The 22,380-nt window shown below is 44.0% G+C and overlaps 1 protein-coding gene across 1 annotated transcript in view; it reads left to right on the top strand.

Moving 5' to 3' along the window:
• Nucleotides 1-333: 333 nt before the first annotated feature.
• The window catches only part of Xdh (xanthine dehydrogenase), a 55,634-nt gene continuing 33,587 nt past the window's right edge, over nt 334-22,380 (top strand). Inside the window, exons 1-12 of the mRNA XM_090337205.1 lie at nt 334-416; nt 3,369-3,426; nt 6,382-6,478; nt 7,799-7,907; nt 11,434-11,560; nt 12,316-12,377; nt 18,366-18,434; nt 18,745-18,831; nt 19,975-20,116; nt 20,216-20,308; nt 20,882-21,033; nt 22,136-22,229. Of these exons, the coding sequence (XP_090193331.1) occupies nt 375-416; nt 3,369-3,426; nt 6,382-6,478; nt 7,799-7,907; nt 11,434-11,560; nt 12,316-12,377; nt 18,366-18,434; nt 18,745-18,831; nt 19,975-20,116; nt 20,216-20,308; nt 20,882-21,033; nt 22,136-22,229 (1,132 nt within the window). The 5' untranslated portion in view covers nt 334-374. The remainder of the gene's footprint in view (nt 417-3,368; nt 3,427-6,381; nt 6,479-7,798; nt 7,908-11,433; nt 11,561-12,315; nt 12,378-18,365; nt 18,435-18,744; nt 18,832-19,974; nt 20,117-20,215; nt 20,309-20,881; nt 21,034-22,135; nt 22,230-22,380) is intronic.

Raw genomic sequence — 22,380 nt, forward strand, 5'->3', positions numbered from 1 at the left:
CCATCAGCAGGGACTTCTTCCTTTCATCTGACAGTAAGTGGGAGAATGAAGCAGGTTCCACAATGGCAGTGCAAAAGATACATTGTCACCTGGCACCAAGGCATTGGCCTTAATAATATCTGTGTGCACTTTGATACGTTGTGTAGAGAGTGTAAGTTGCTGTATGTGTGATCCTTTGCATTTTCCTGGATTATGTAAACCACTGGCTTTTGCCAAGAACTGTCTGTGCCCCAAAGCTCTGAGCTGGTTCTCTCCTATTGGCCAACTTCATTGCATTTTATTGGGAGGCGTTTCTTTCAAGTTGCAAAGCAGTGATAACAACCAGTGTCTCTTAGGAGTGAGGAGCCCAGAGTTCAGGGACTCCATCAGTGACAATGACAGCAGACGAACTGGTTTTCTTTGTGAATGGTAAAAAGGTAAGTGGATATATGATCTTGGGGTTCCCCACTCCCTGAGAGGGGGCTCTGGAAAAGGTATGTTTGGGGGTTTTCTCTGCCTCTTCTCACTGTCCTCATGTCTCCCTGTCATTCCAGAGGTATTGCTTCATTTTGGTAAACATTGGGGCAAGACCCTCCCAGGGTTATAGTATAAGCAAGAAACTTGGGGTGGGAGGCAAGGATCATGGTGCCAGTGAGCCAATTACCACCTCTGGAATAGTGGACATGTGGACACAGAGAGAGAAGGAGGACAGATGGGAAAGTCATCTGCTATACCTCCACGTCCATTTAATGAAATATGGCCTACTGCTTTGATGGCTCCCTTGCCTAAGAGGAGGAACAAATCTATGTTACCATTATTATCTGGCTGAAAGGGGTACAGAGCCTTTGATGGTGATGTGCTATATGTACAAGGGTAACAGCTCATTCTGATTTGCTGTGTGGGAATACATACTGACATCTTGTGGCAAGCCACAGTGTTTTCTACAAAGGACTTTCTTCTCCAGTTCTACTTACACATATTGTAAATACTTTACTCACCCCAGTGAATGTCATCAGTGCCTAAGGGCATGGAGAAGGTGGTATAGGCATCACAAATCCTTGGACATTTCAAAGGTGAAGACTTTTGCAACTTTAAGGCAGAAGCAGGGAGAGAAGGAGACCATTACATTTTTTTCCAGCTCTGCTTGTTTTCCCTGCACCCAGCACACTCTGGTAAATCAGCTCTCTACTTAAGAGTGGAAAGGGCCATAAAAAAAATGACCACAACTTCTTGTTCTAACTTCCCAGATGAACAGGGTAATAAAATGGGTTATAAAAATGAAGGGTTTTGAAGACATTTTCAAAAAGTAATGTTCTTGTTAAGACCTAAACTGGGGGATGTACTTGGGTGACTGGCAAGAGAATGTCAGGGGTCTTTCAACATCAGAGCTGCAAAAGTTGTTGAATTCAGTTTGAGTATTAGCACTGGGGGACACTGGGGTTTCGTATTATCTCTCCGAGATACTTCTTTTCAGGCTGGCATCATGAGATAGGGCAAAGCTTCCAAGTTGGTGTGAGCAAAATTATTACTCCTAATGTCATAAATGTCTTTTACATTCAGCAGTTACATCACAGAGGTGTAATAAGTACCTGTGAAGTTAGGTTTTGCAGTTCTACTGCTCCTACAAAGACAGCTTCCATAGAATATTTGTAAGTGGGGTTTAACAGTGAGCTAAGCAGCAACTGCCATAGTCTTACTCTAAGATTTTATTGGGGATGAAGCTATTGATTCATCAGCAAAAGTAAAAGCTCCTGCTCTTCTTTTGGTCTAGTCTAGGCTTGGGATTATTTTTTAGACCTAGTAAGTAACATCTGATGGTAAACTGACCTGGTTAAAAAAATCTTTACCCTTTCATTTTATTTGTGCTTGGGGAAAAAGTAATTTCAGATTCTTAGAGGGTATCATTACATCATTTTTTTTTCCCATCCTGGGGCTTGAACTCAGGGCCTGGGTTCTGTCTCTGAGCCTCTCTGTGCTCAAGAATAGTGCTCTATCCCTTGAGCCACAGTGCCACTTCCAGAGTTTTCCTAAGTAATGTTGTTGTTTTTTTTTTTTTTTAATTTTTTTAAGATAAGAGTCTCATAGAGTTTCCTGCCCAGGTTGGCTTTGAATCTCGATCCTCAGATTTCAGCCTCCTGAGTAGTCAGTATTATAGGCATGAGCTACCAGTATCCAGCCTTCAACTCTATTATCCGAGAGCTTCTACTGCCACATTGTGGTGGTAAGTGGCTGCGTTTGTTATTTAAAGAAGTGGGTTTTTGAGAAAATGCTGGAAAGAGGAATTGCTGGGCGAGGCTGTTCAGCGTAAAGACACAAAAACAAGGCTAATAAAACAGGACCCAGTGAGCGATTCCTAGACAAGTAAAGGCAGCAGTTTGTTCCCCTTTCTAGCCTCAAAATGTTTTAGAACTTTTATTTTAGATATAGTGCAAAGAAATTCCTAAAAAGACTGTGGAAACGTGGTGACTTCTTCCTTACAGGAAGTCTTTTGGTCACTGTTCAGGCTTTTGTCTGTTCTCCCCGGGAGTTGCCTAGACACGACTTGCTGCACTCCTATGAGGCCTCGTGGGTGGCTGGGCCTCGGTGACTACAGCTTTCACATTAGTGTCAAGAGGAACCGCTGCCCAGGATTTTATTACCTTGTAATGATAACCCTTTTTGGTAGGGGGATGGCAGGATTCTAGCTTTTTAGAGCTCTCGGCTTGTTTAGTGGAGCTTGTGATTCATGGAGGATTCTAGCAAGATTTGCCACGAAGAAGAACAGGTGGCTAGAGAGAGCTCACAGCGATGTTCTCTTACTTTCATGGTCAGCGATGTTCTCTTACTTTCACGGTCAACATCTGTCAAGCTCCTTCAGAGCCTCAAGGCAGGAGGAATGCCATCTCTGAGAACAGGCTTTAGGAGCTATTGGCCACTGGGAGCCTATGGGCTAGACGGATAGGTTCATTATGATTAGGTAAAGTATTAGATTCCTAGTATATTTCACAGACGTACAAGGAGAGACCATGCTTAGTGCAATACTTTGTAGCACAGCATCTAGTATATAGTAAAAGCATCTGGTATAATATAAATAATGAGAAGACACGTTTACTTAAAGGGAAAAGGTCTTATTGCTTTGGTCAGCCTGAATGGTAGGTATAACATCTATGTTTCTTGCCTCATCAAAGCAGAATTTTAGGATTTAGGGGTGTGACATGAGCATGTACCTAAATCTGTTTGTTCTTATGAGATTAATAAGAAAAAAAAGTTCTACCTGTTTTTCTTGATGGATTTAGTGTATTCCCATCTACTACAAATTCTTGGATGAGTCCTTGTAGGGTGAAATCCATTGCAGAAGGATGATGAAACATGCCTATGATGTGCTTTTCTTTTTTTTTTTCTTTTGGTAGGTGGTGGAGAAAGATGCAGATCCAGAAACAACCCTTCTGGTCTACCTGAGAAGAAAGTGTATCCTGCCTTTGAGTGAGAGCAAGGGAGAGGGATGGAAGGAAACCATCCTCCTGCCTTAGTCATTTTGTAGTGCCCATCACTGGATTAGGAGTCTGGATACTTATATGTTAGCTGCAGTTGTGACATTCAGAAGCTGTGTGACCTTGGATAGTCCTTGAGCTCCACTGGTCATGGTGCTCTTTGAGATCTTCTATTGCTAATAGCCCAGCAATTCCAAGATTCATTGAACACTTAATAAAAGCCTTTATTAGACTTAGTAGCTTCATGGTTTCCGCCCTACCCCTGCCCCCAGGAGGTGTGAGCTCTTCCTTAGCTGATGTTTGCTGGATATGTAAGGGGCCCACCTAGGAAGCTCTTAAGGGAAAGGTGCATGCAATGGGAATTGTTTGGAGGTCCTGCTCTTCCTAGCAAGGACATGTCTAGGGGTCATCAAACGCAGGGGACTCAGAGAACCTTGGGATGCTGTTTTTCATAGTACAGTGAAGGCATCCATAAAAATCCCCCAAACCTTTTGTCTTCTCAGAGTATTCTGAGACTCTGGATCAAAATCAATGAAAGCAATCATAGGAGCTGATATTTAATAAACACTTGTTATGCACAGGCAGAGTCCCCAGTGGTTTTCTTAGCTGATCGTGCTTCATCCCTATGGCATTCCCATGGGAGTGAATACACCCATCCCACTGGCAGACAGCAGGGAAAGCGAGGTCTGCATGTGTGAAGGGACTGGCCTGGCACCAGTGTATTCTGGGCAAGTGGTAACTATGCCAAACAGAAGCCTTTTACCTTTAGTCGGTCAGCATGGATGCTGGCTTGGGGTGGGCACAGCTGGAGGCTCAGAGCCGCGGACCTTGCATCTCTCTTGAAACAAAAGGCTCTTGAGTGGAACTAGGGGACCACAGAGGACTCATTTTCTACCTCATCTATCTGAATGTCTGGGAAGAATAATTTGCAGAGGCTGCTGACATTGGTTTGAGTTTTCTTGTGGTTTCAGTTCTGTGCTTTTTGTTTGAGAGTCTCACTCTGTAGCCCATGCTAGTCTGGAACGCATTATTTTTCCCAGGCTGACCTAGAAAACAGTCCTCTTGCTGCAGCTGCCTGAGTGCTGGGATTAGAGGTATATGTCACCATGCCTGGCACTCAGTTTTAGTTTTAAAGGCCCAGAAACCAAAGACATTCCTTGGAACAACTGTTTTAAGTGCCAAAGCACAAGTGAAATCTGAAACTGAAAGTTGGCATGTGTATTAGTGTTCACTCCTTATTGTAGTCTGTACAAAGGGTTTATTTGGAGGAGTTAGAGAGAAGAGCCCAACCTTGTCTTCAGGTTGGAAGAATAGAGAGTTCTACTGCCATCTGTTGTCTGCATGTGCCTTCCATGTGTTGGAAGTGCAGGGAACTACATGTGTGTCTGATCAGTGGAGAAGATCGTTTAGGACATAGAAAGCGCCCCTTAGTGGTGAACTTAGAGTAAGAGGCACATGGATACATGTCAAATCTAGAGTCAGGTGGTGGTGTGTTGGTGCCCTGGCACACAAGTTAATATTTATGCAGTTCATATTACATCTTGGGTAGTGTGTGTGTGTGTGTGTGTGTGTGTGTGTGTGTGTGTGTGCGCGCGCGCGTGCACATGCCAATAGGAAGGCATGAGCGTAGGGCCTGGGTACTGTCTTGTAGCTTTTTTGCTCAAGTGGTGTTCTACCTCTTGAGCTATAGCTCCACTTCTAGATTTTTGGTGATTCATTGGAGATAAGATTCTCATGGAGTTTTCTGTCCAAGTTGACTTCAAACCATGATTCTTGGGTCTCAGTGGCCCAAGTATCTAGGATTATAGGCACAAGCCTCAGGCTCTCAGCTTTTGTTTTCCTTTTTTGTTTGTCAGTTGTGGGCCTGGGTTCTGTCTCTGAGCTCTTTAGCTCAAGGCTAGTACTCTACCTTGTGAGTTATAGTGCCACTTCTTGTTTCCTGGTGGTTAACTGGAGGTAAAAGTCTCATGAACTTTTCATGTCTGGGCTAGTTTTGAACTGGGATCCTCAGATCTTAGCCTCCTGAGTAGCTAGGATTACAGGCATTTGCCACTGGTGCCTGCCTTGTTTTCCTTTTTAATCTGTAGGGAAATAATATCTATTGTTACTTGCTACCTACGTAATATCTACTGTGTTACTTGTTAGGCAAACACTACGAAGAACAAAAGCATACATGGATAGAACTACTTTTCAACTATAAGATGCTATGTTATTGTTAATAATTGTGATTTTGTCTTGAAAAGCAAAGGCTGTGTCCAGATGAGAATAACCTCAGTCTGCTGCTTCTCCAGAAAAGGCCGGGGAGAAGTGGAGGCTTCCAGGCCTGCAGAAACTCAGAGACAAAGCCCGTGCATCTCAGGGAAAGGGTCTTGTAGCCTACTGATTAGCAGAGTAACCGACGCTCTCTCCCCAGTTTACCCCGAACTGCTTCCTGACCTCAAAAAACATTTTAACATCCACTTGTATGTATTGTGGTCTAGATGTTCAAAGGCCCTTAATTCAAGGGTTTCTGAGGTTTTATCAGCTTCATAGGTTCCAGGTGAAGAACTGTGACTCAGTCCCAGAACAGATCATTACCTTGCCTGTGTGTCTTTGACATGTATCAAATGCTCACACTTGGAGATGTATAATTTACCAGTCAGGTAAAACCACACGTAGTAGACCACAACTCCAAGAGAAGTCTTCAGGAATTTCATAGGATGGTACCCCTTTTCACTGTCCTTTGGCCCACAGAGAGGGAGAGAAGGAGGGAGGGAGAGAGCCCTGTTTCTGTCTTCCTGAGATGTAAGTCTGGGCCGTGAGCAGAAAAGGAAAATTGATGACAGGGCTCTGATGCCAAGCATTCCTGGAACCCCACAGCCTCTTCCCTGCCCTCTCCCTCTCACCCTTCCCTCCCACACCTGTCCCTGTTCCTTAACTTGTGGCCGTCCAGTGGGGCTGAGTGGAACGAAGCTCGGCTGTGGAGAAGGGGGCTGCGGGGCATGCACGGTGATGCTCTCCAAGTATGACCATCTCCAAAACAAGATCGTGTATCCTTTATCCACTGGCTGCCTGGTGGCCTCTGCAAGGGCACTGGATGTAGGATGTAGGACTGAGTGTGTTAATGTATGTGTGTGCAAGTGAGTGAGCCCTTGCATTTCTGACCAGGCTCAGACCACAAACAGAACCTTGTAGAATAACCTCTTGGCTGGTGTTGTTCTGGCTTCTGAATCAATATTCAATTCATATCTGCTGATATAATGACCTTTCTAAAACTCTAGGCTAATGTCCTACCCTATAGGACCCTTCACTAGCTCTTCACGACTCTCAGGGAAGAGCTTAGTCTTGATCACAGCATGCTCCTACTTTCCTCTCCAGTCTTCTCTTTATGTGAACAAATCTCCTTTCAAGCGGGGACAATGGAGAAATACCAATGTCCCAGGCCCACTCATTCCTTGATCTTCCCATGTTGTTTTCCAAGTCTTCAATATCCTCTCCTCCAGAACCTTTCCACCTTACAAACTCTTTCCAGCTCTTTAGGACTGGATCCAAACATCACCTCCTCCAGAAATCCTCCTGGATCCCCCGAGCCTAGGTTGAGGGGCCCCTGGTTTGCATGGGCTTCATAGTGCTTTCCATGCATGGTCCTAAATACGACTTTCATATCGCTTCTTGATAGCTGCTCCCATTTCCCTGGGTTGATATTTTCCTTCTGTTTCCTGACTTTTTGAAGGACAGAGATTTCACCCTATTCATGTCTAGTTCCTCAGCACTTAGCCCCAAACAGTCCCGTGGGGGACCGTCAGTGATGTCGGGTATACCTGTGAATGAGTGGTCACTGAACTCACTGGTCATAGGGATGGGGGAGAGGAAGTTCTGGCTATTGGCTTTGGGGTTTCATGCTTCCCTCCTCTCTTCACCAGGAGATGGAAGAATAGAAGGGGGTGAATGGAGGGAAACAAAAGTGATCAGAGGTTCTGACCCTGGGGAGACTAAGGAAGGAATCTGCAGAGAAAGGGACATGCTTCAAGGGCATAAGCCTTCTAGAATTTTCTTCTCTATGGTCTCTATGGTCGGGCTGAGAAAGAAGCAGCTAAAGGTAGCCTTGGCTTCTTGCTCCAGCTTTGGGGTTGAGTGCACATTGAGGGTGCAGTGACCCTAGAGGATTATAAAACAACTCCAAGCCTCATCTGGGGAGAGCTTCTCTTGTCTCTCACTCAGAGTCTTGGAAGGAAAGGTAAGGACACTAGAAGAATCAATGGCATAACATAGACTGAAGAGATACCTTGAAGCCTCTCTGAGTCCCCCAGGCCCTAAAGGACTTTGATATCTCCAGTGGACAGTACAATGACCTTAATCTGGGGTTTTAGCCACTTTTCCACCAATGCCTGCCTGACCCCCATCTGTTCCTTGCATCATGTTGCTGTGACGACGGTGGAAGGCATCGGAAGCACTAAGACGAGGCTGCATCCTGTGCAGGTAAGGGGAGAAAGACCTGTACTCCTGAGGTCAGGGCAATTTTGCTGGGAGACTCACACCAAGACTGTAGACTTGCTTGGGATTGTTGAACAAGGTTTCACTGCCTGAACAAAGGAGATGTTGTATCAGGGCCATCTCCCCATCTTCTCTAGGTATTGTGAAGTAGAAAGAGTTAAAAACCCAAGTCCAGATTTTCCCGCTCCCCCCACCCAGTAGCTAGGGTGATGTTACACTGAGTGAATTTGGTGGTCAGATGCTCTAGAGCTGGGAGATTGGAACGTGCATCTTGTTTCTGAATATGCTAAGCCTTCCCACATTCTGGATTCCAGATTCTTCATGCCCTGTGATAAAAACTCATCTAATTTTGGTTCCATGGATAGTCCTTTCAGTTGCACCCCTCACTTCCCACCCACAGACAGTATGACTGGGGACTTCTAAGCTTTTCCTCTCATTGGAATATGCTACACAAAGGAATGCAAGCCTATGAGGGCCTGATCAAGCTTTTCTCGCTCAGGGAACCAGACCACCGGAACGAACACAGAGCAGACTCAGCAGCACTGGAGGAGAGTAGGCAATCATCTAGAGGTTTTGTGGCAGCAGTCTAGATGATCTTAGGCCAGGTGGAAGGTGGCGGAAGCAAAGGACTATGGGAGAAGAAGGCTATTGTTTTGTTTGGGGGAAACTATATAAGGAGTCTTTGGGAGATCAGATGTGCAGAGGGCTTTAGAGTTAAGCCCTGCTGAAACGATATGTCCTTCAGAGAATCGTACTTTCCTTCCCTCTTTGGGCACCTGTCATGACATTATGGAGCTTGGGCCTCCAGTTGGCTATTCTATGAGGTCAGAAAAGGGTGGAGGTGACATTGTTTTGCTTCTTAGGTAGGAAAAGGGGACATTACTAAACTTGTCCAGCCTGCAGTAAACATGAGAAAGTTAGGTGCCTATCATGTTCTTTGAAATGACTAGGGGAAAGAAAGAATGAGTAGTGTGAACGTAGGCACAGTGTCTGTATGATTGGTCTAAATCCATCCTTCCCCGTAGTGTAGGCCTTTGCTTTTGTTACTAAGACATCATCCAGCTCTGTACTTTTATTCAGCATTTTATAGTTTCTCCAGTCATAATTCTGCACTGCTTTTGTCCAATTTATCTTCAATAATTTTATTCCTTTTGATGCTATCATGAATGGGATTTCAAATTTTTATTGGCATATGTTAATTGTACAATGGGATTTCTTATTGTGATATTTACATACATGTATATATTACTTTGATAAAATTAATCCCATTCATGTTGATCTTTGTTAACTTTCTCTCCCCGTTAAGTAGTTCTGAGTGTCTCATTATGCTATTTTCTTTCTTTCTTTTTTTTTTTTTTTTTTGCCAGTCCTGGGCTTGAGCTCAGGGCTTGAGCACTGTCCTTGGACTTTCTCAAAGCTAGCACTCTACCACTTGAGCTGCAGCACCACTTCTGGCTTTTTGCTATGTATGTGGGGTACTGAGGGATCGAACCCGGGTCTTTGTGCATGCTAGGCAAGCACTCTACCACTAGGCCAAACTCCCTGCCCCTCATTATGCTATTTTCATAGGTATGTTTCTACAATATATTTTGATCATATGCAACCCTTCAATCATTCTTTTATTTTCTTTCTCCCTTTCATTGTCCCACTCCAAACCCCTCCAAATCCTGTCTTCCTTTTACAGTATTCAGACCATAAATCTTGATGCACTTATTTTTAGTCAAAATAAGCTGCAGAGTTAGGTTCCAGTTCTTGTTCATTTATTTGTTTTCCTTGGTTTCTGAGAGCTTGCCCTTTCTTACACATCAATATCATGGGTTGATTCCTTCTTTTTTTGACCCTTATGTGCTACAGTTCCTGGTTTCTAATCTTAGAACCGTTCCTCTCCACCCTCACCTTCTGCCTGGGTGAATGTCACACCACCTACCTGCAAGAAGGACACATATAAGTCTCCTCAGCTTTGATTTCTCAGAAGTTAGGCTTATTTCCAAATGCCTACTTGCCTTCACCACACATATGCCCAATCTCCTTTACCAAAACCTCATTTGTTCTCTTCTTCCTTTCCTAGTCTTGCTCTACCCAAGTCATTGACAAAATCATCTATCTATCATTCAAGATAAAAACTGTGGAGTTACTTTTGAGTCTTTTGCTCTAACACCACACCCGATCTACCCAGATAATAGGTCTACTGCATCACCCAAACCTACACCTTCATTGAGTGTTTACACGTGGTCCACACCATTCCTCTTTGCCCATCTATTACAATATAATGATGTTCCATTCCTATTTTTGCTTCCTGCCACCCCCCCTACCAGCTGGAGGGATTCTTAAAAAACACAAATTAGATTGCATTACTTCCTGTTTAAATCTCCTATGGCTTTCTGTCACACATGGCAGATCCCTGCCCTGACTTGTAAAAAGTTGCTTCCTAGCCAAGTTCTCTACTCCCAGCAGGTCTTACCTACTCTGGCCTTTCAACAACTCTAGCAAGCAAGCCTGTTCTGTGCTCAGGGCTTTCACACTCACTGTTCTTGCCTTTCAAATATGTTCTTTACTGATTTAAACCATGTTATAAAATCTAGCTTCAAGAGCTCCCTTTCAGAATAAGCTTTTTGGATCTCTGATTTCACTGACATTCACTGTAACTCATCCTGTACTAACTCTGCATTCTACCTGGAATTGTCTTGCTTATTTGTTCTTGTCAGTATTTTGCCTACTAGAACCTCTTTTCCTACCTTCATTTTGCTGCTGTGTGCCCAGTACCTTTACATGTTTTGGTCATAATAGATTCTCAGTGTGTAGACTCTATGTTCATAAATATCAACACATATAATAAATGTATGTATATATAATTCTGGAAATTTTACTTGGCAAAAATACCAACATAAACTCTGAAGAGATCAGTGAAGAAAAAGAAATGAAAAGAGAACAAAGGTCATGTGGATGAGAAGAGCTCCTTATCCAGTAGGAACAGAAATTCTGTGATATCCAATGCATAGGATCAATTCAATTTTACATATTTCCAATTGTCATGGCCCTCACTGGGTTTCGGAGTTATTTTCACTTAAGAGCACAGGCATGCAGTGGCACCATGGCTTGTTAACAGAAGTGTTCTGGGGATCCTGAAGAAATACCACTGGAGTATGACAGTGGGGTACTGTATCAAGGGTTCAGAGTGACTTTCCAGTTGCAACTGTGATCTTTGACAAATTCCTAAATTCCCTGGGTTGGAACAGTCATGATTTCTTTCTTGATAGCTGATGTAGACTTCCTGCCTACCATAGATTAGGTATAAAAACCATCACGACTTTTGCATGGGTTATATCATTAAGTCTTTAGAAGTAGTAGGATGATCTCTAACCTGCAGACGGGAGCTTATGACTCAGCAGGGCTTTGAGACTTGTCTGCGAACCTTCACTGCCTCTCAACATGGGCTCCTCTCATCCCTGGCAAGTCCCTCAAAGTACTAAGAGGTTCTGCCACACAGTCATCTGTCATTTGTCCCTTCTAGGAGAGAATTGCCAAGAGCCATGGCTCTCAGTGTGGTTTCTGCACGCCAGGCATCGTCATGAGCATGTATACCCTGCTCCGGAACCAGCCTGAACCCACCATGGAGGAAATTGAGAATGCCTTCCAAGGTACAGGTTTCAGGCCCAGCCCAGAAGGCTGGGTGGCTGACTGAGCCCTGGGCAGGGCAGGGAAGAGTGATAGGACTGGCTAGGAGTAAAGGCAACACCCTCTAGAGAGAGCAGACTGACCAGGAGTCCTCCTGCAATCTGTGCTTTCTGGGGTGTCTTCCTGCCCTTCCCCCCGTATCTGGGTCATTTTAGCCATGGGACCTCATTTGAGAAACTGCCTAGGGGAAAGTCATGTGGCCTCCTGCCCTCAGCTTCCACCAGAACAGGATCCTGCAGTGCACTGACCCCTAGGGAGGAAGAGAGCCAGAACACAGAGCCATGGCCATGACTGGCTTCCTGTTTGCCCTCCTGTGAGTGGGCTGAGGAGCTTGAATCATGTGACTGCTCCTCTGCGTCAAGTCTAGAAGATTCCTCAGCCATCTAGCACTTCAGGCTATCATTTATTCAGCCAGTTGTTCTGAGTCCAGGTACTGTGCAAGGTGCAGAACAAAACACACAGTTCCTGCCTTGAAAGGGAGACGAGGGTTTGTAATGTACTTTGTAAGCTCACTCATGAGTCTCTTGACCAGGCTGGGGGACCAAGAGGGTCTCAGCCTGGGCATCCTAGGGAGACTTCCTGGAGGAAGTCAGGATGATCAGCACTAAGAAGAACAAGAGGAGAGGAAATGGAATGTCAAACCAGAGTAGAAAACACTGCACCTCCACTCCTGAGGGCCAGCCACATCCACACAATGGCTTTTTTCCTTGGCCCACAGGAAACCTGTGCCGCTGCACTGGCTACAGACCCATCCTCCAGGGCTTCCGCACCTTCGCCCGGGTAAGTGGACCTTGGGGACATCAGTGTCCGGTTCCTAGAGCAGTAACCTCAGAGTGCAGTTAGGAGGAATGCCAAGGGCACTCTGCTATGCCAAGAAGAAAGATGACACAATGTGTTAGTCGAGTAGTACAGTCTTTCTCTGGGTAGAAGATTCTGCTGTTCTAACCCAGGGCATGGCTTTTCCTGCCAGGGAAGACCTGGAGTCTTCCTTCTGGGAAGAGTCCCACTTTCTGGGTTGAGAGTCCTTTAGTGCCTTCTGGCTTGGCTGCTTTCCCTGGAGGACTGGCAGCCTCAGCATGGCACAGGCAATGAGTATAGCAGTAACAACAGCCTGGCTTGCTTCAGTCTTGTGCCCCTCCTTCTCCCTCCTGCCTGCTTTCCATAGTTGGCACGCTGCTGGATTTATGAAGCTGATAATTAGACCTCAAGACATAGTGTGACCCCCTGCCGTGTTCATGCAACTCTGAGTGAGAAACCACAGCCAGGTGGTGTGTGGGTAATAATTGTCCAAACACAATGGACACCTGCCATTGGGCAAGGCAGGCAGAGAACTGGCATGTCTCATCTTAGCTACCTTGTCTCAGCTTGTACCTGAGACACCAGTTAAACCTTTGTGTTCTAGTTTGGTTCTGGGCCCAGTGGAGACGTTCAGAGACCTAATCCTCTCACTTACCTTTGGGGTTAATACAACATGAAAAGGAATGTGTGCTTACTTAACCCAAGAAGGAGTGGATGGAGGTGGCGATGGGGCTTTGTAAGGATAGAGAACACTACTCCCTGAAGAATGTTGTGATGATGAATTAGGAGCTGTCCAATTAAATGGAAATAAAAGAACACAGATTCGGGTTCTCACAATCTAGGTTTAAATCCTTTTCTATCACTTAATTGATGTACAACTCTGGGCCAGTTTTCTTGTTTTTATAAGGGAATTATAATAATACCTACTTTACAGTGTTAAGTATTTCTTGTAAAGCTCTTAGCTTAATGCTTGGCACATCTTAGATATTTAATAGACAGAGCTATAAATTACAATGCTGACATCGTTCTTCCCTAACGCACCATATGATATCCAGGAATTGCTCAGATTTTCCTGAGAATCAGGGGTATGTTTAAGAGCCTGATGTGGGACACTCCATCCAACCAGGCCTCAGATTGTTTGACCAGACAAGGACATTGCAGTGCAATAGATAATGAAACTCCTTTTTTTATTTTTTTAAAGAATTTATTAACATTGATTTTTACATCATATTTTAAATGACAAGTTTAACAATCAAGTGTTCAAGAAAGGAATCTCTATTTACAATCACTGGGACTTAGTATGTAGAACTTAATCACAATTAGGCTAAGGGTTTGTATGTCATGGAAACATATTAATTTATGAAATAAAACATTATGTTTACAGAGTCATAGGTGTTTATGTCTATATAGTTATGTTTATATTTCCATTACCATGTCCATAGCTTTGAGTCCTCGCTCTTGTTGAAACTCCTTTTTGAGGTCTGAGTTTTGTCTACATTGAAATGGTGATTTCTGATTGTGTTGTGCAGCAGACAGAACTTGCCTTGATTCAGTTTTGGCTAAGAGTTGTGTGCATGAGAAGGTAGGGATGGGAGAAGTGCTTTCCTGTTCCTCACTGAAGATTATGACATCTTTATGCAGAGCCTGTTTGCTCTGATTTTCCCCCCATGGTTTCAGCCTACTTGAATTTTCTACTTTTCTTATGTACAGCATAAAAGGAAATGGATTAGGAGAAGTAGCTGGAGTTGAACACACTGCTCATAGCAAGAGTGACAGTGCCATCAGACAGCATGAAAGGAAATGGGAGAGCCATATAAACAGGAACAAAGAAAGTTCTCTGGTGTATAAGAAGCTTAAACGTTTTATTCCATTCTAACCAGTGAGAAGCTAACCAAACAGAAAAAGCAGGAACTCTTGGAATCATCTGTTCCTCAAAGAGACAGACAAGAATAGAGTCATAACCAATTACAACAAAAGCATGAGCAGAAATGTCTGCATGAACTAGTACTAGAATAAGAATGCTTGAACAGTAATTGATATGGGTAAGGCTGGGATAAAGCTCTTACTGCCTGAGTCTCTGAGTTTAATCCCCAACTTGGGAATAAAATTAAAGACTGATATTACCAGAGTGGATCAAAACACAAGGCCCATAGATGATGTCTAAATGAAACTGACTTTAAATATAAAATCATATATAAACTAAAAGTATCTAGATTTAGTGACAGTACACGTTTTGTCCCAGCAGTAGGGGAGGTAGAGGCAGGTGAATTATGAGTTGAAGGTCAATCTGAACAACATAAATAAATACACACATGATTTTGATTCATGCAATCCCAATACAAATCCCAGAAAATTATTTTATAGATACTGATGGATTGATTATAAAGTTGATAAAGAGAGAGAAAAAATCAGAATAACCAATTCAATACTGAAAGACCACAAACTTGGACAATTGACACTATCCAAAATCAACACTTACTGTAAAACTAGTTAGCAAGGTATCATAGCATTGGTAAAAGAAAAAAAACACATGTATGAGACAGTATAGAGTATTATCATTAATAGGCTCTCATTCCTACAGTTACTAAGGAGTAAAGGCAGTACAATGGGGGCAAAGATAGTCTTTTTATAAACTAGTTCTGAAACAACCAGGCATTCACCTGCAAAATAATGACTCTAGGCACATGCTCTCAACCTTATCAGAAATTATCTCTGACCATAATGTAAATGTAAAACACTAAGTTATTGAATGGTTTGAAGATGGCATAGAGCAAATCTAGATGACTCTGGATCTGGCAAGGAATGTTTAGATAGAGCACTGTAGGTATGACCCATGAAAGAAAAGTTTTAAGCTGGACTCCATTTTAAATAAAATCTTCTCTGAAAAAGCAAACATCAACAGATTGAAAAGATAAGTGTCATAGATTGGGAGAAAACATTTGCAGAGGACACATCTCTGCAAAGACTTTCTCAAAGTATACAATGGAATCGTAAAACTCAATAACCATGAGACAATGTATAACCCAATTACAGACGGGAAAAAGACATGAACAGACAGCTCACCATCAAAATAAGTGAATGAAAAGTTAGCATTGAGACTCGAACCTCATATGCCATCAGGGAATTGCAAGTTAAAAACTAGATACTACTACATGCCTCTTAGAATCACCAATTCCAAAATGCTAACTCCACCTGGGTTGGGGAGTGTTGGAGAAACAGCAACTCTCATTCATTTCTGGTGGCAAAGCAGAATGCCTGGGCACTTTGGAAAATAGTTTGGCAGTTTCTTATAAAACTAAATATATGGGCTATGAGTTTGGCCTATTGGTAAGAGTGCTTGCCTAGCATGCATGAAGATCTGGGGTGGATTCTGTGTTACCACATTCATAGCAAAAGCCTGAGGTGGTGCTGAGGCTCAAGTAGTAGAGCTCTAGCCTTGAGAAAGCCCAAAGACAGTGCTCAGTCCCTGAGTTCAAGCTCCAGGACTGGCAAAAAAAACCCAACAACAACTAAACATGCTCTTACTCTATGGTTCATCAGTTTTCTTCCATGATGTTTACCAATGGTGAAAACTTACATCTCCACAAAAACTTGAACAGAGATGTTTGCAGCTAGGGCTGTGAGCGTGATCTACCTATAGAGTGCCTGCCTAGCATGCACAAAACCCTGGATTCAATTCCTTAGTACCATGTACACAGAAAAAATGCTGAAAGTGATGCTTTGGCTCAAGTGGTAGAGTGGTAGCCTTGAGAAAGCCCAAACCCAAGGGCAGTGCCCAAGCCCCAGGACTGGCAAAAGAAGGAAAGAAAGAGAGAGAGAGAGAGAGTGAGAGAGAGAGAGAGAGAGAGAGAGAGAGAGAGAGAGAGAGAGAGAGAGGAAGAAAGGAAGGAAGGAAGGAAGAAGGAAGGGAGGAGGGATGGATGGAGAAAGGAAGAAAGAGGGAAGAAATGTTTGCAGCAGTTTTATTCATAATTGCCAAAACTTAGAAGCAATCAAAATGTCCTTTAAATTATATAGGTGAATTAGATGGACAAAGAAGCTGTGGAAACTTGGAAAACAGAGTATTATTCAGCTCTTGAAAGAAACGATCAAGAATCTAGTTGTAGTGGTGTGTGCCTGTAAACCCAGCTACACAGGAAGAAGAGATAGGAGGATCACACAGAGGCGATCTCTGACAAGTTAGTGAGATCTTATCTCAAAACTAAGTAAGGACTAGAGGTTGATGCCTTTAAATCCAGCTACTCAGGAGGCAAAATTAGGAAGGTCTGAGGCTAGATCCAGGCAGAGTATGTAAACTGTTTAGAAGAAAAATAAACCCAACTAAATCAAATTGGGCTGGAGGTGTGGCATGAGCAATAAGAATATAATATTGGTATAAGTTTAAGACTTTGAGTTTAAACCCTTGTATAGCCAAAAAGGAAGGGAAAGAGAGAGGGAAGAGGGGGTAAGGAGGGAGAGTGAGTGAGATAGAGGGAAGGAGGGGAAGAGGCAGAAGAAGGAAGGAGGAGAGGAAGAAGTGGAGAAAAGGAGGAGTAGCAGGAAAAGGAGAGAAGGAAGAAAGGAAGGAAGAAGCGATCAAGCCGTAACATGAAAGAAAAGTTAAATGCATATTGGTAAGGGGATGGAAGCAATCTGAAAAGTTTACATATTGTATGGTAAGATCTGTGTACATTTGTCAAACCTCATGGAGCACAGAGCTCTGATGTAAACTCTGACTTTGAGTGATAATGATATATCAACGATGATACGATTCATCTATCATAACACTTATACTACTCTCCTGCAGATGTAGATCATGGGAGAGCTTTTGGTTGGGGTGGGGGAGTTATAGAGCTATTCTTTCTACCTTACAATTTGGCTTTCAACCTAAAAATCACTGAAAAAAAAAAACAAACCCACCTTGGTTTATTAAAAAATAGGCACAAGCCTGGAAGTCTTGGGTGACTCCATAAAGTGGAAATGTGAGGGGGACGGGGCAGGAAAAGGCATCCTTATTTAGTCTAGTAGACCTTGAGGGTGGCGCCATGTTATTGTATATTATAATAATCTATATCATAAACATACTGGCGGAGATATTATGGACAAGAACCTGGTGGTCGTGTGCTGACACGTTAGCAGAATGTACTTGTGTGAAATACGTTCTTGACATGTTATGCAAGTCCCTCTTTCTGTAGGCCTCTTGGAATTCTCTCGCCTCACTCTTCCAAGATGAAAGATGAGAAGGGACATTAAGGAACCTCTCTTCCTTTCTGAATGTGGAGTTTTAAGTGAAAGAGTGGGGAGTAGGAAGAGAGGAGTTCTGGAAGACAGAAAAGGTCTGGCATCCAGTGACTGGCCTGTAATTCAGGAAGGCTTAGCATACAGAGCCAAAGGGGAGCAGGTTGAAATCAGGGAAGAGTCTTCTTGTATGCTTGGCCATGCTTATAAGTTCTCCAAGGACATACATATCTTTTAGCCTCCAAGGCCCTTGGAGAGAGCTATCTTAAAAAAACAAAACAAAACAAAAAGCAAAATAAAACAAACAAAAAAACCAACTAAGAGAGCCTGGCTCTGGAGGCTCTGCCTGTAATACTAGCTATGCAGGAGGCTGAGACCCTCAGATCACAGTTTAAAGCTAGACAGGAAAGGCTGTAAGACTCTTAGAGGCTGCCTAAGGCAGCAGCACCAGAGAAGGCAAACAAATATATTTTTAATAAAACAGGAACTAATTTTCATGGAGAATTTCTTGAAACTGAATTTCCCAGTAGTCCTTATGTGTTTATCACTGAACTCTTTAATCTGCCATAGCTAAGCAATAGAAAACACAGCAGTGGCCTCCCCTCTCCACAGAGGCTTGCAAGATGGGGCAGAGGTGTCATTTCTGCCAGTGGATGCTGGGGTAGGTGTCAGAGCTGGGGTTCACTAGTTATTCACAATCAGGACTTCTTAGATTCTGTGAAGACTGTGAAAAGATTCTTCTCATATTTCTAGGATGGTGGCTGCTGTGGAGGAAATGGAAGCAATCCAAATTGCTGCATGAACCAGAAGAAAGACCCCATGGTGAGAGGGTCATGTTGTCCCTGGAGGCCTGGGTTATCTCAGACTCTGAGGATCACTACATACTCCCTATACCTCTGGCAATGGTGGCAGGAGGAGAGAATCCTGATGAGAGGGGGTGATGGTGAGATGATGGGGGTGCTGAGGTACTCATTGGCCTTGGATCCTTTGGTAGGACCTTTCTTTCGCAGCCTCCCAGGAGCTTCCTGTCCTCCACCACCCTTCCGGGGTTAGAGTTCACTTGGAAAAGGGCTGGGCCAGTCCTCTGAGAGGAGGAGAGACTGTACAACTCCCCTGTTCTTTTTCCCTGCAGGGCACTCTCACACCATCTTTGTTCAAACCAGAGGACTTCACACCCCTGGATCCCACTCAGGAACCCATCTTCCCCCCAGAGCTGCTGGTAGGTGATGCTTGGAGAAGAAACCCAATTATGTCTTTGTGCTGTGAGTCTCTAAGACCTGCTTGGTTTTTCGTACCCACAGCAAACTTTGAACCCTTGTATCTTTTAGGATTTAGCCTAAATATGTCTTCCCTTTAGTTCATGCCTCTTCCTACTGCATCACACTAGAGTTTCTAATTTGATGTTGATGTCCCTCTATTCCTAGACTCTAAGTACTGTATGGAAAGGGATTAAGTCTTCCTAGGGCACTATGTATCAATAGTAGTGCTCTCTGACCATATATTGACCTCTTGGTGTTATCTAATGTGTGCCCACCAAGCTATCTAGTTTCTTCCCGATAAGCAGTCTATTTATTTAAAACAAACAAATCAGCAAACAAAGATATAGTCAGAAGGTGTAGATCCCGCACCTCTGTTTTAAGGACTTTTTTTTTTTTTTTGTCGTAACAACTTTCTAACCTTCACGCCAAAGTTTATGACACAGGGAAGAATCAAGTCGCTCTCCGAATTTGTCAGATGCACATTTCAGAAGGATGTGGGCCCATGGAGATTGCCTTCGATGTTCAGTAGGCCAGAGAGAACAGATGGCAGTTGGCCCCAGGCATATCTTTCTCTGGAAGGGAAAACCTTGAAAACACCATTAGTTTTATTTGAGGGATTTCTTTCTCCAGCCCATGTCACCTCAGGTGTACTAGAGTCAGCTCTTCTTTGCCATTGAACCCATCCCCTAGGCTTCTGGTCCTTCCCATACCTGTCTAGGATAGTTCCTGGAGACACCACAGGGCCCTGCAAGGAACTTGGGCTTCCAGCCAGGTCAGTTTGGGTCTTTTCATGGTACATGATCTTCAGCAGGTTCTACAATTTCCTCCACCTTCAGGTTTCTCCTACACCTGTAGAAGTGAGGCTCCGAACACCCCCTCCCCTAGGGCATTCTCAAGACTTAAGAAGGGTGTTGTACTCTATTGAATTCCTTAGTATATGCAGCCCTCACTTCTCTCCCACATGTAAGGAAGGATATGCTTTCCAATTCAATATTAGATGAGTCAATAGTGGCACCTATCTATTGCAGACATCACATAATTTATAGGGAATTAATGCTGGTAGGAAGGAGGAGACAATGCAATAAGTAAATTATGTTTCCCAGAGGCTAAAAGATACTCCCCGGAAGCAGCTGCGTTTTGAGGGGGAGCGTGTCACCTGGATCCAGGCTTCGACTCTGCAAGAGCTGCTGGACCTCAAAGCTCAGTATCCTGATGCCAAGCTGGTAGTGGGGAACACAGAGATTGGTATGATGTGCCTCTGATTGTGAACACATCACTGATCATGCATAAATTGCTGGGGGGGGGAATGCAGACTTATGACTCCAGGCTTCTCATTTCTCTAAGGCATTGAGATGAAGTTTAAGAATGCACTGTTTCCTTTGATTGTCTGCCCAGCCTGGATCCCTGAGCTGAATTCTGTGAAGCATGGCTCTGAGGGTAAGGGATTCACCGGACACCACAGTGGGCCATGATGCTGGGGCAGGTCCCAGTGTGTGTGTGTGTGTGTGTGTGTGTGTGTGTGTGTAAGGGTGCCAGGTGGTTTCTATGGCTCTGGCTGCCTCTTACTTTCCCTAGGGCCAGCCTGACATGGGAAGAGGTGTGTGTGGGGGGAGTAAGGGGTTCTCCTCGCTGTCTTCCCCCCAGCAGGCATGAATGGTTGATGCTAGCAATGGTTGGCAATGCATTGGAATTGCTCACAGGGGCTGAGATGGGGGTGTGTGTGTAGTGTGCTTGGGTGTTTTTTTTTTTTTAACAACATGTTAAAACTTTGCCACCCAAGATTCTGATTTTTGAGTGAAGAATCACTAGTTTAAAGGATCAAATATTAGTTCTAAAGTCCAGAGACATGGGCTTCAGGCCTTGTTTATTAACTATGTGGCGTTAGTTAGACTACTCAAACTCTCTGGGCTCTAACTTCCTCATCCCTGAAAGAATGTAAGCCCAGCCTCGCTCAGGTCTCACAAGGACTACATGTGAGGGGTGACTGTTACTCTGAGGATGTGTTTCCAGGTATCATCTTTGGAGCTGCTTGCCCCCTGAGCAATATGGAAAAGGTCCTGGTGGATGTAGTTGCTCAGCTTCCGACTTATAAAACTGAGGTGTTCAGAGGTGTCCTAGAGCAACTGCGCTGGTTTGCTGGCAAGCAGGTCAAGTCTGTGGCGGTGAGTTCCCTGTCAGTGCCAGGCAAGGCCCAAAGGACAGGTGGGGACCCTCCATAAGAAGACAGGGGCTATCATCTGTAGGCTTCATTTTAGTGCTTAGAATTTCCTTAGGTGCTTGTTAAAATGCAGCTCCCTACTCACAAAGATTCTGACTTGGTAGGTTCTGGGGTGGAACCCAGAGATCAGGTTTTTAACAAGAAGAAGATTTGGGTGCTTCTGATGAAGGTGGGAGAGGGTTACAGGACACCCTAAGAAGTAGTCTGTACCCTCGGTTGAGGCCATCAGCAGGTAAATGAGAACTATATTAGAGAGAAACCAAAACTGTTAGTTATTCAATGGATCTTCAAGTTGCCCTGAATTTTCTGCTTTGCAAATAATCCTGTTTACATACCCAAGTCCATTTGGGGTTGACAACAGTTTATGGTGTTGGGAGGTGAGCTATCCCTTCTGCTCTATTTTTAAAATTATTTTTAAAAATTAAAATAGAGCAGAGCAAAACAAACCAGCCCCCCCCCCCCATATCCCTCACCCTGTCCACACACCTGCTGTGTCTGGTTATAGACAAGGAAACACAAACTCTCTATTCCTTCTCCTAGTTCTGCTTAATCCACTTCCAGGAAGGATTTTGTTGGCCTTTCACACTGCTTTTCTTCTTCCTTTCCAGTACAGAGAACTCTCTATCTGATTCTTCTTCTATTTTTCCCTCCAAGTTGCTAGGAAGTTCAGCTACAAATTAAACCAATTATTTACCTTTCAGTATTCCTGCTCTTTTTCCTTGATCTTTATCTTCCATCTCATTTTACCACTCACAGCTTCTGGGATTAATCACCTCTGTTCTTCCAGAAAAGGTTGAGTGAGGACAATTTGAAAGAGATTACCTCAGTTTACTGACTTGTACATTTCAGAGCCAGGACTCCCATCCTGAATATCCTGACTTCAACTTCGCACATTTCCCCAGAGGCCTGCCACATCTTCACTGTACTGCTCTGGCAGGGGGGGGGCAAGTTCTCAGGCACCCCCTGAAGCATCTGATGCCCCTGCCTGTATGCAGGAGCAGCTGCCTGCCTCCTGGGCAGACTCTAACTCCCTCTGCTTGTTCTAGTCTATCGGAGGGAATATCATGACCGCCAGCCCCATCTCCGATCTCAACCCTGTGTTCATGGCCAGTGGAGCCAAGCTGACCCTCATGTCCAGAGGTGAGCTACCTCACACAGAAACCCAGTAAGATGGGTCGGGTGAGAAAAGTCTTCCTAGACAGGTCATTTGCCAGAGAAACAGAGTCCAGAATTCAGTGAGTCAGATGTCCTAAGACTTGAATTCATGCATGGGAGCTGCTGGGTTGGAGGT

This window comes from Megascapheus bottae, chromosome 7, assembly GCF_031878675.1.
Source record: "Megascapheus bottae isolate mThoBot1 chromosome 7, mThoBot2.hap1, whole genome shotgun sequence".
In the NCBI taxonomy this organism is placed as follows: Eukaryota; Metazoa; Chordata; class Mammalia; order Rodentia; family Geomyidae; genus Megascapheus; species Megascapheus bottae.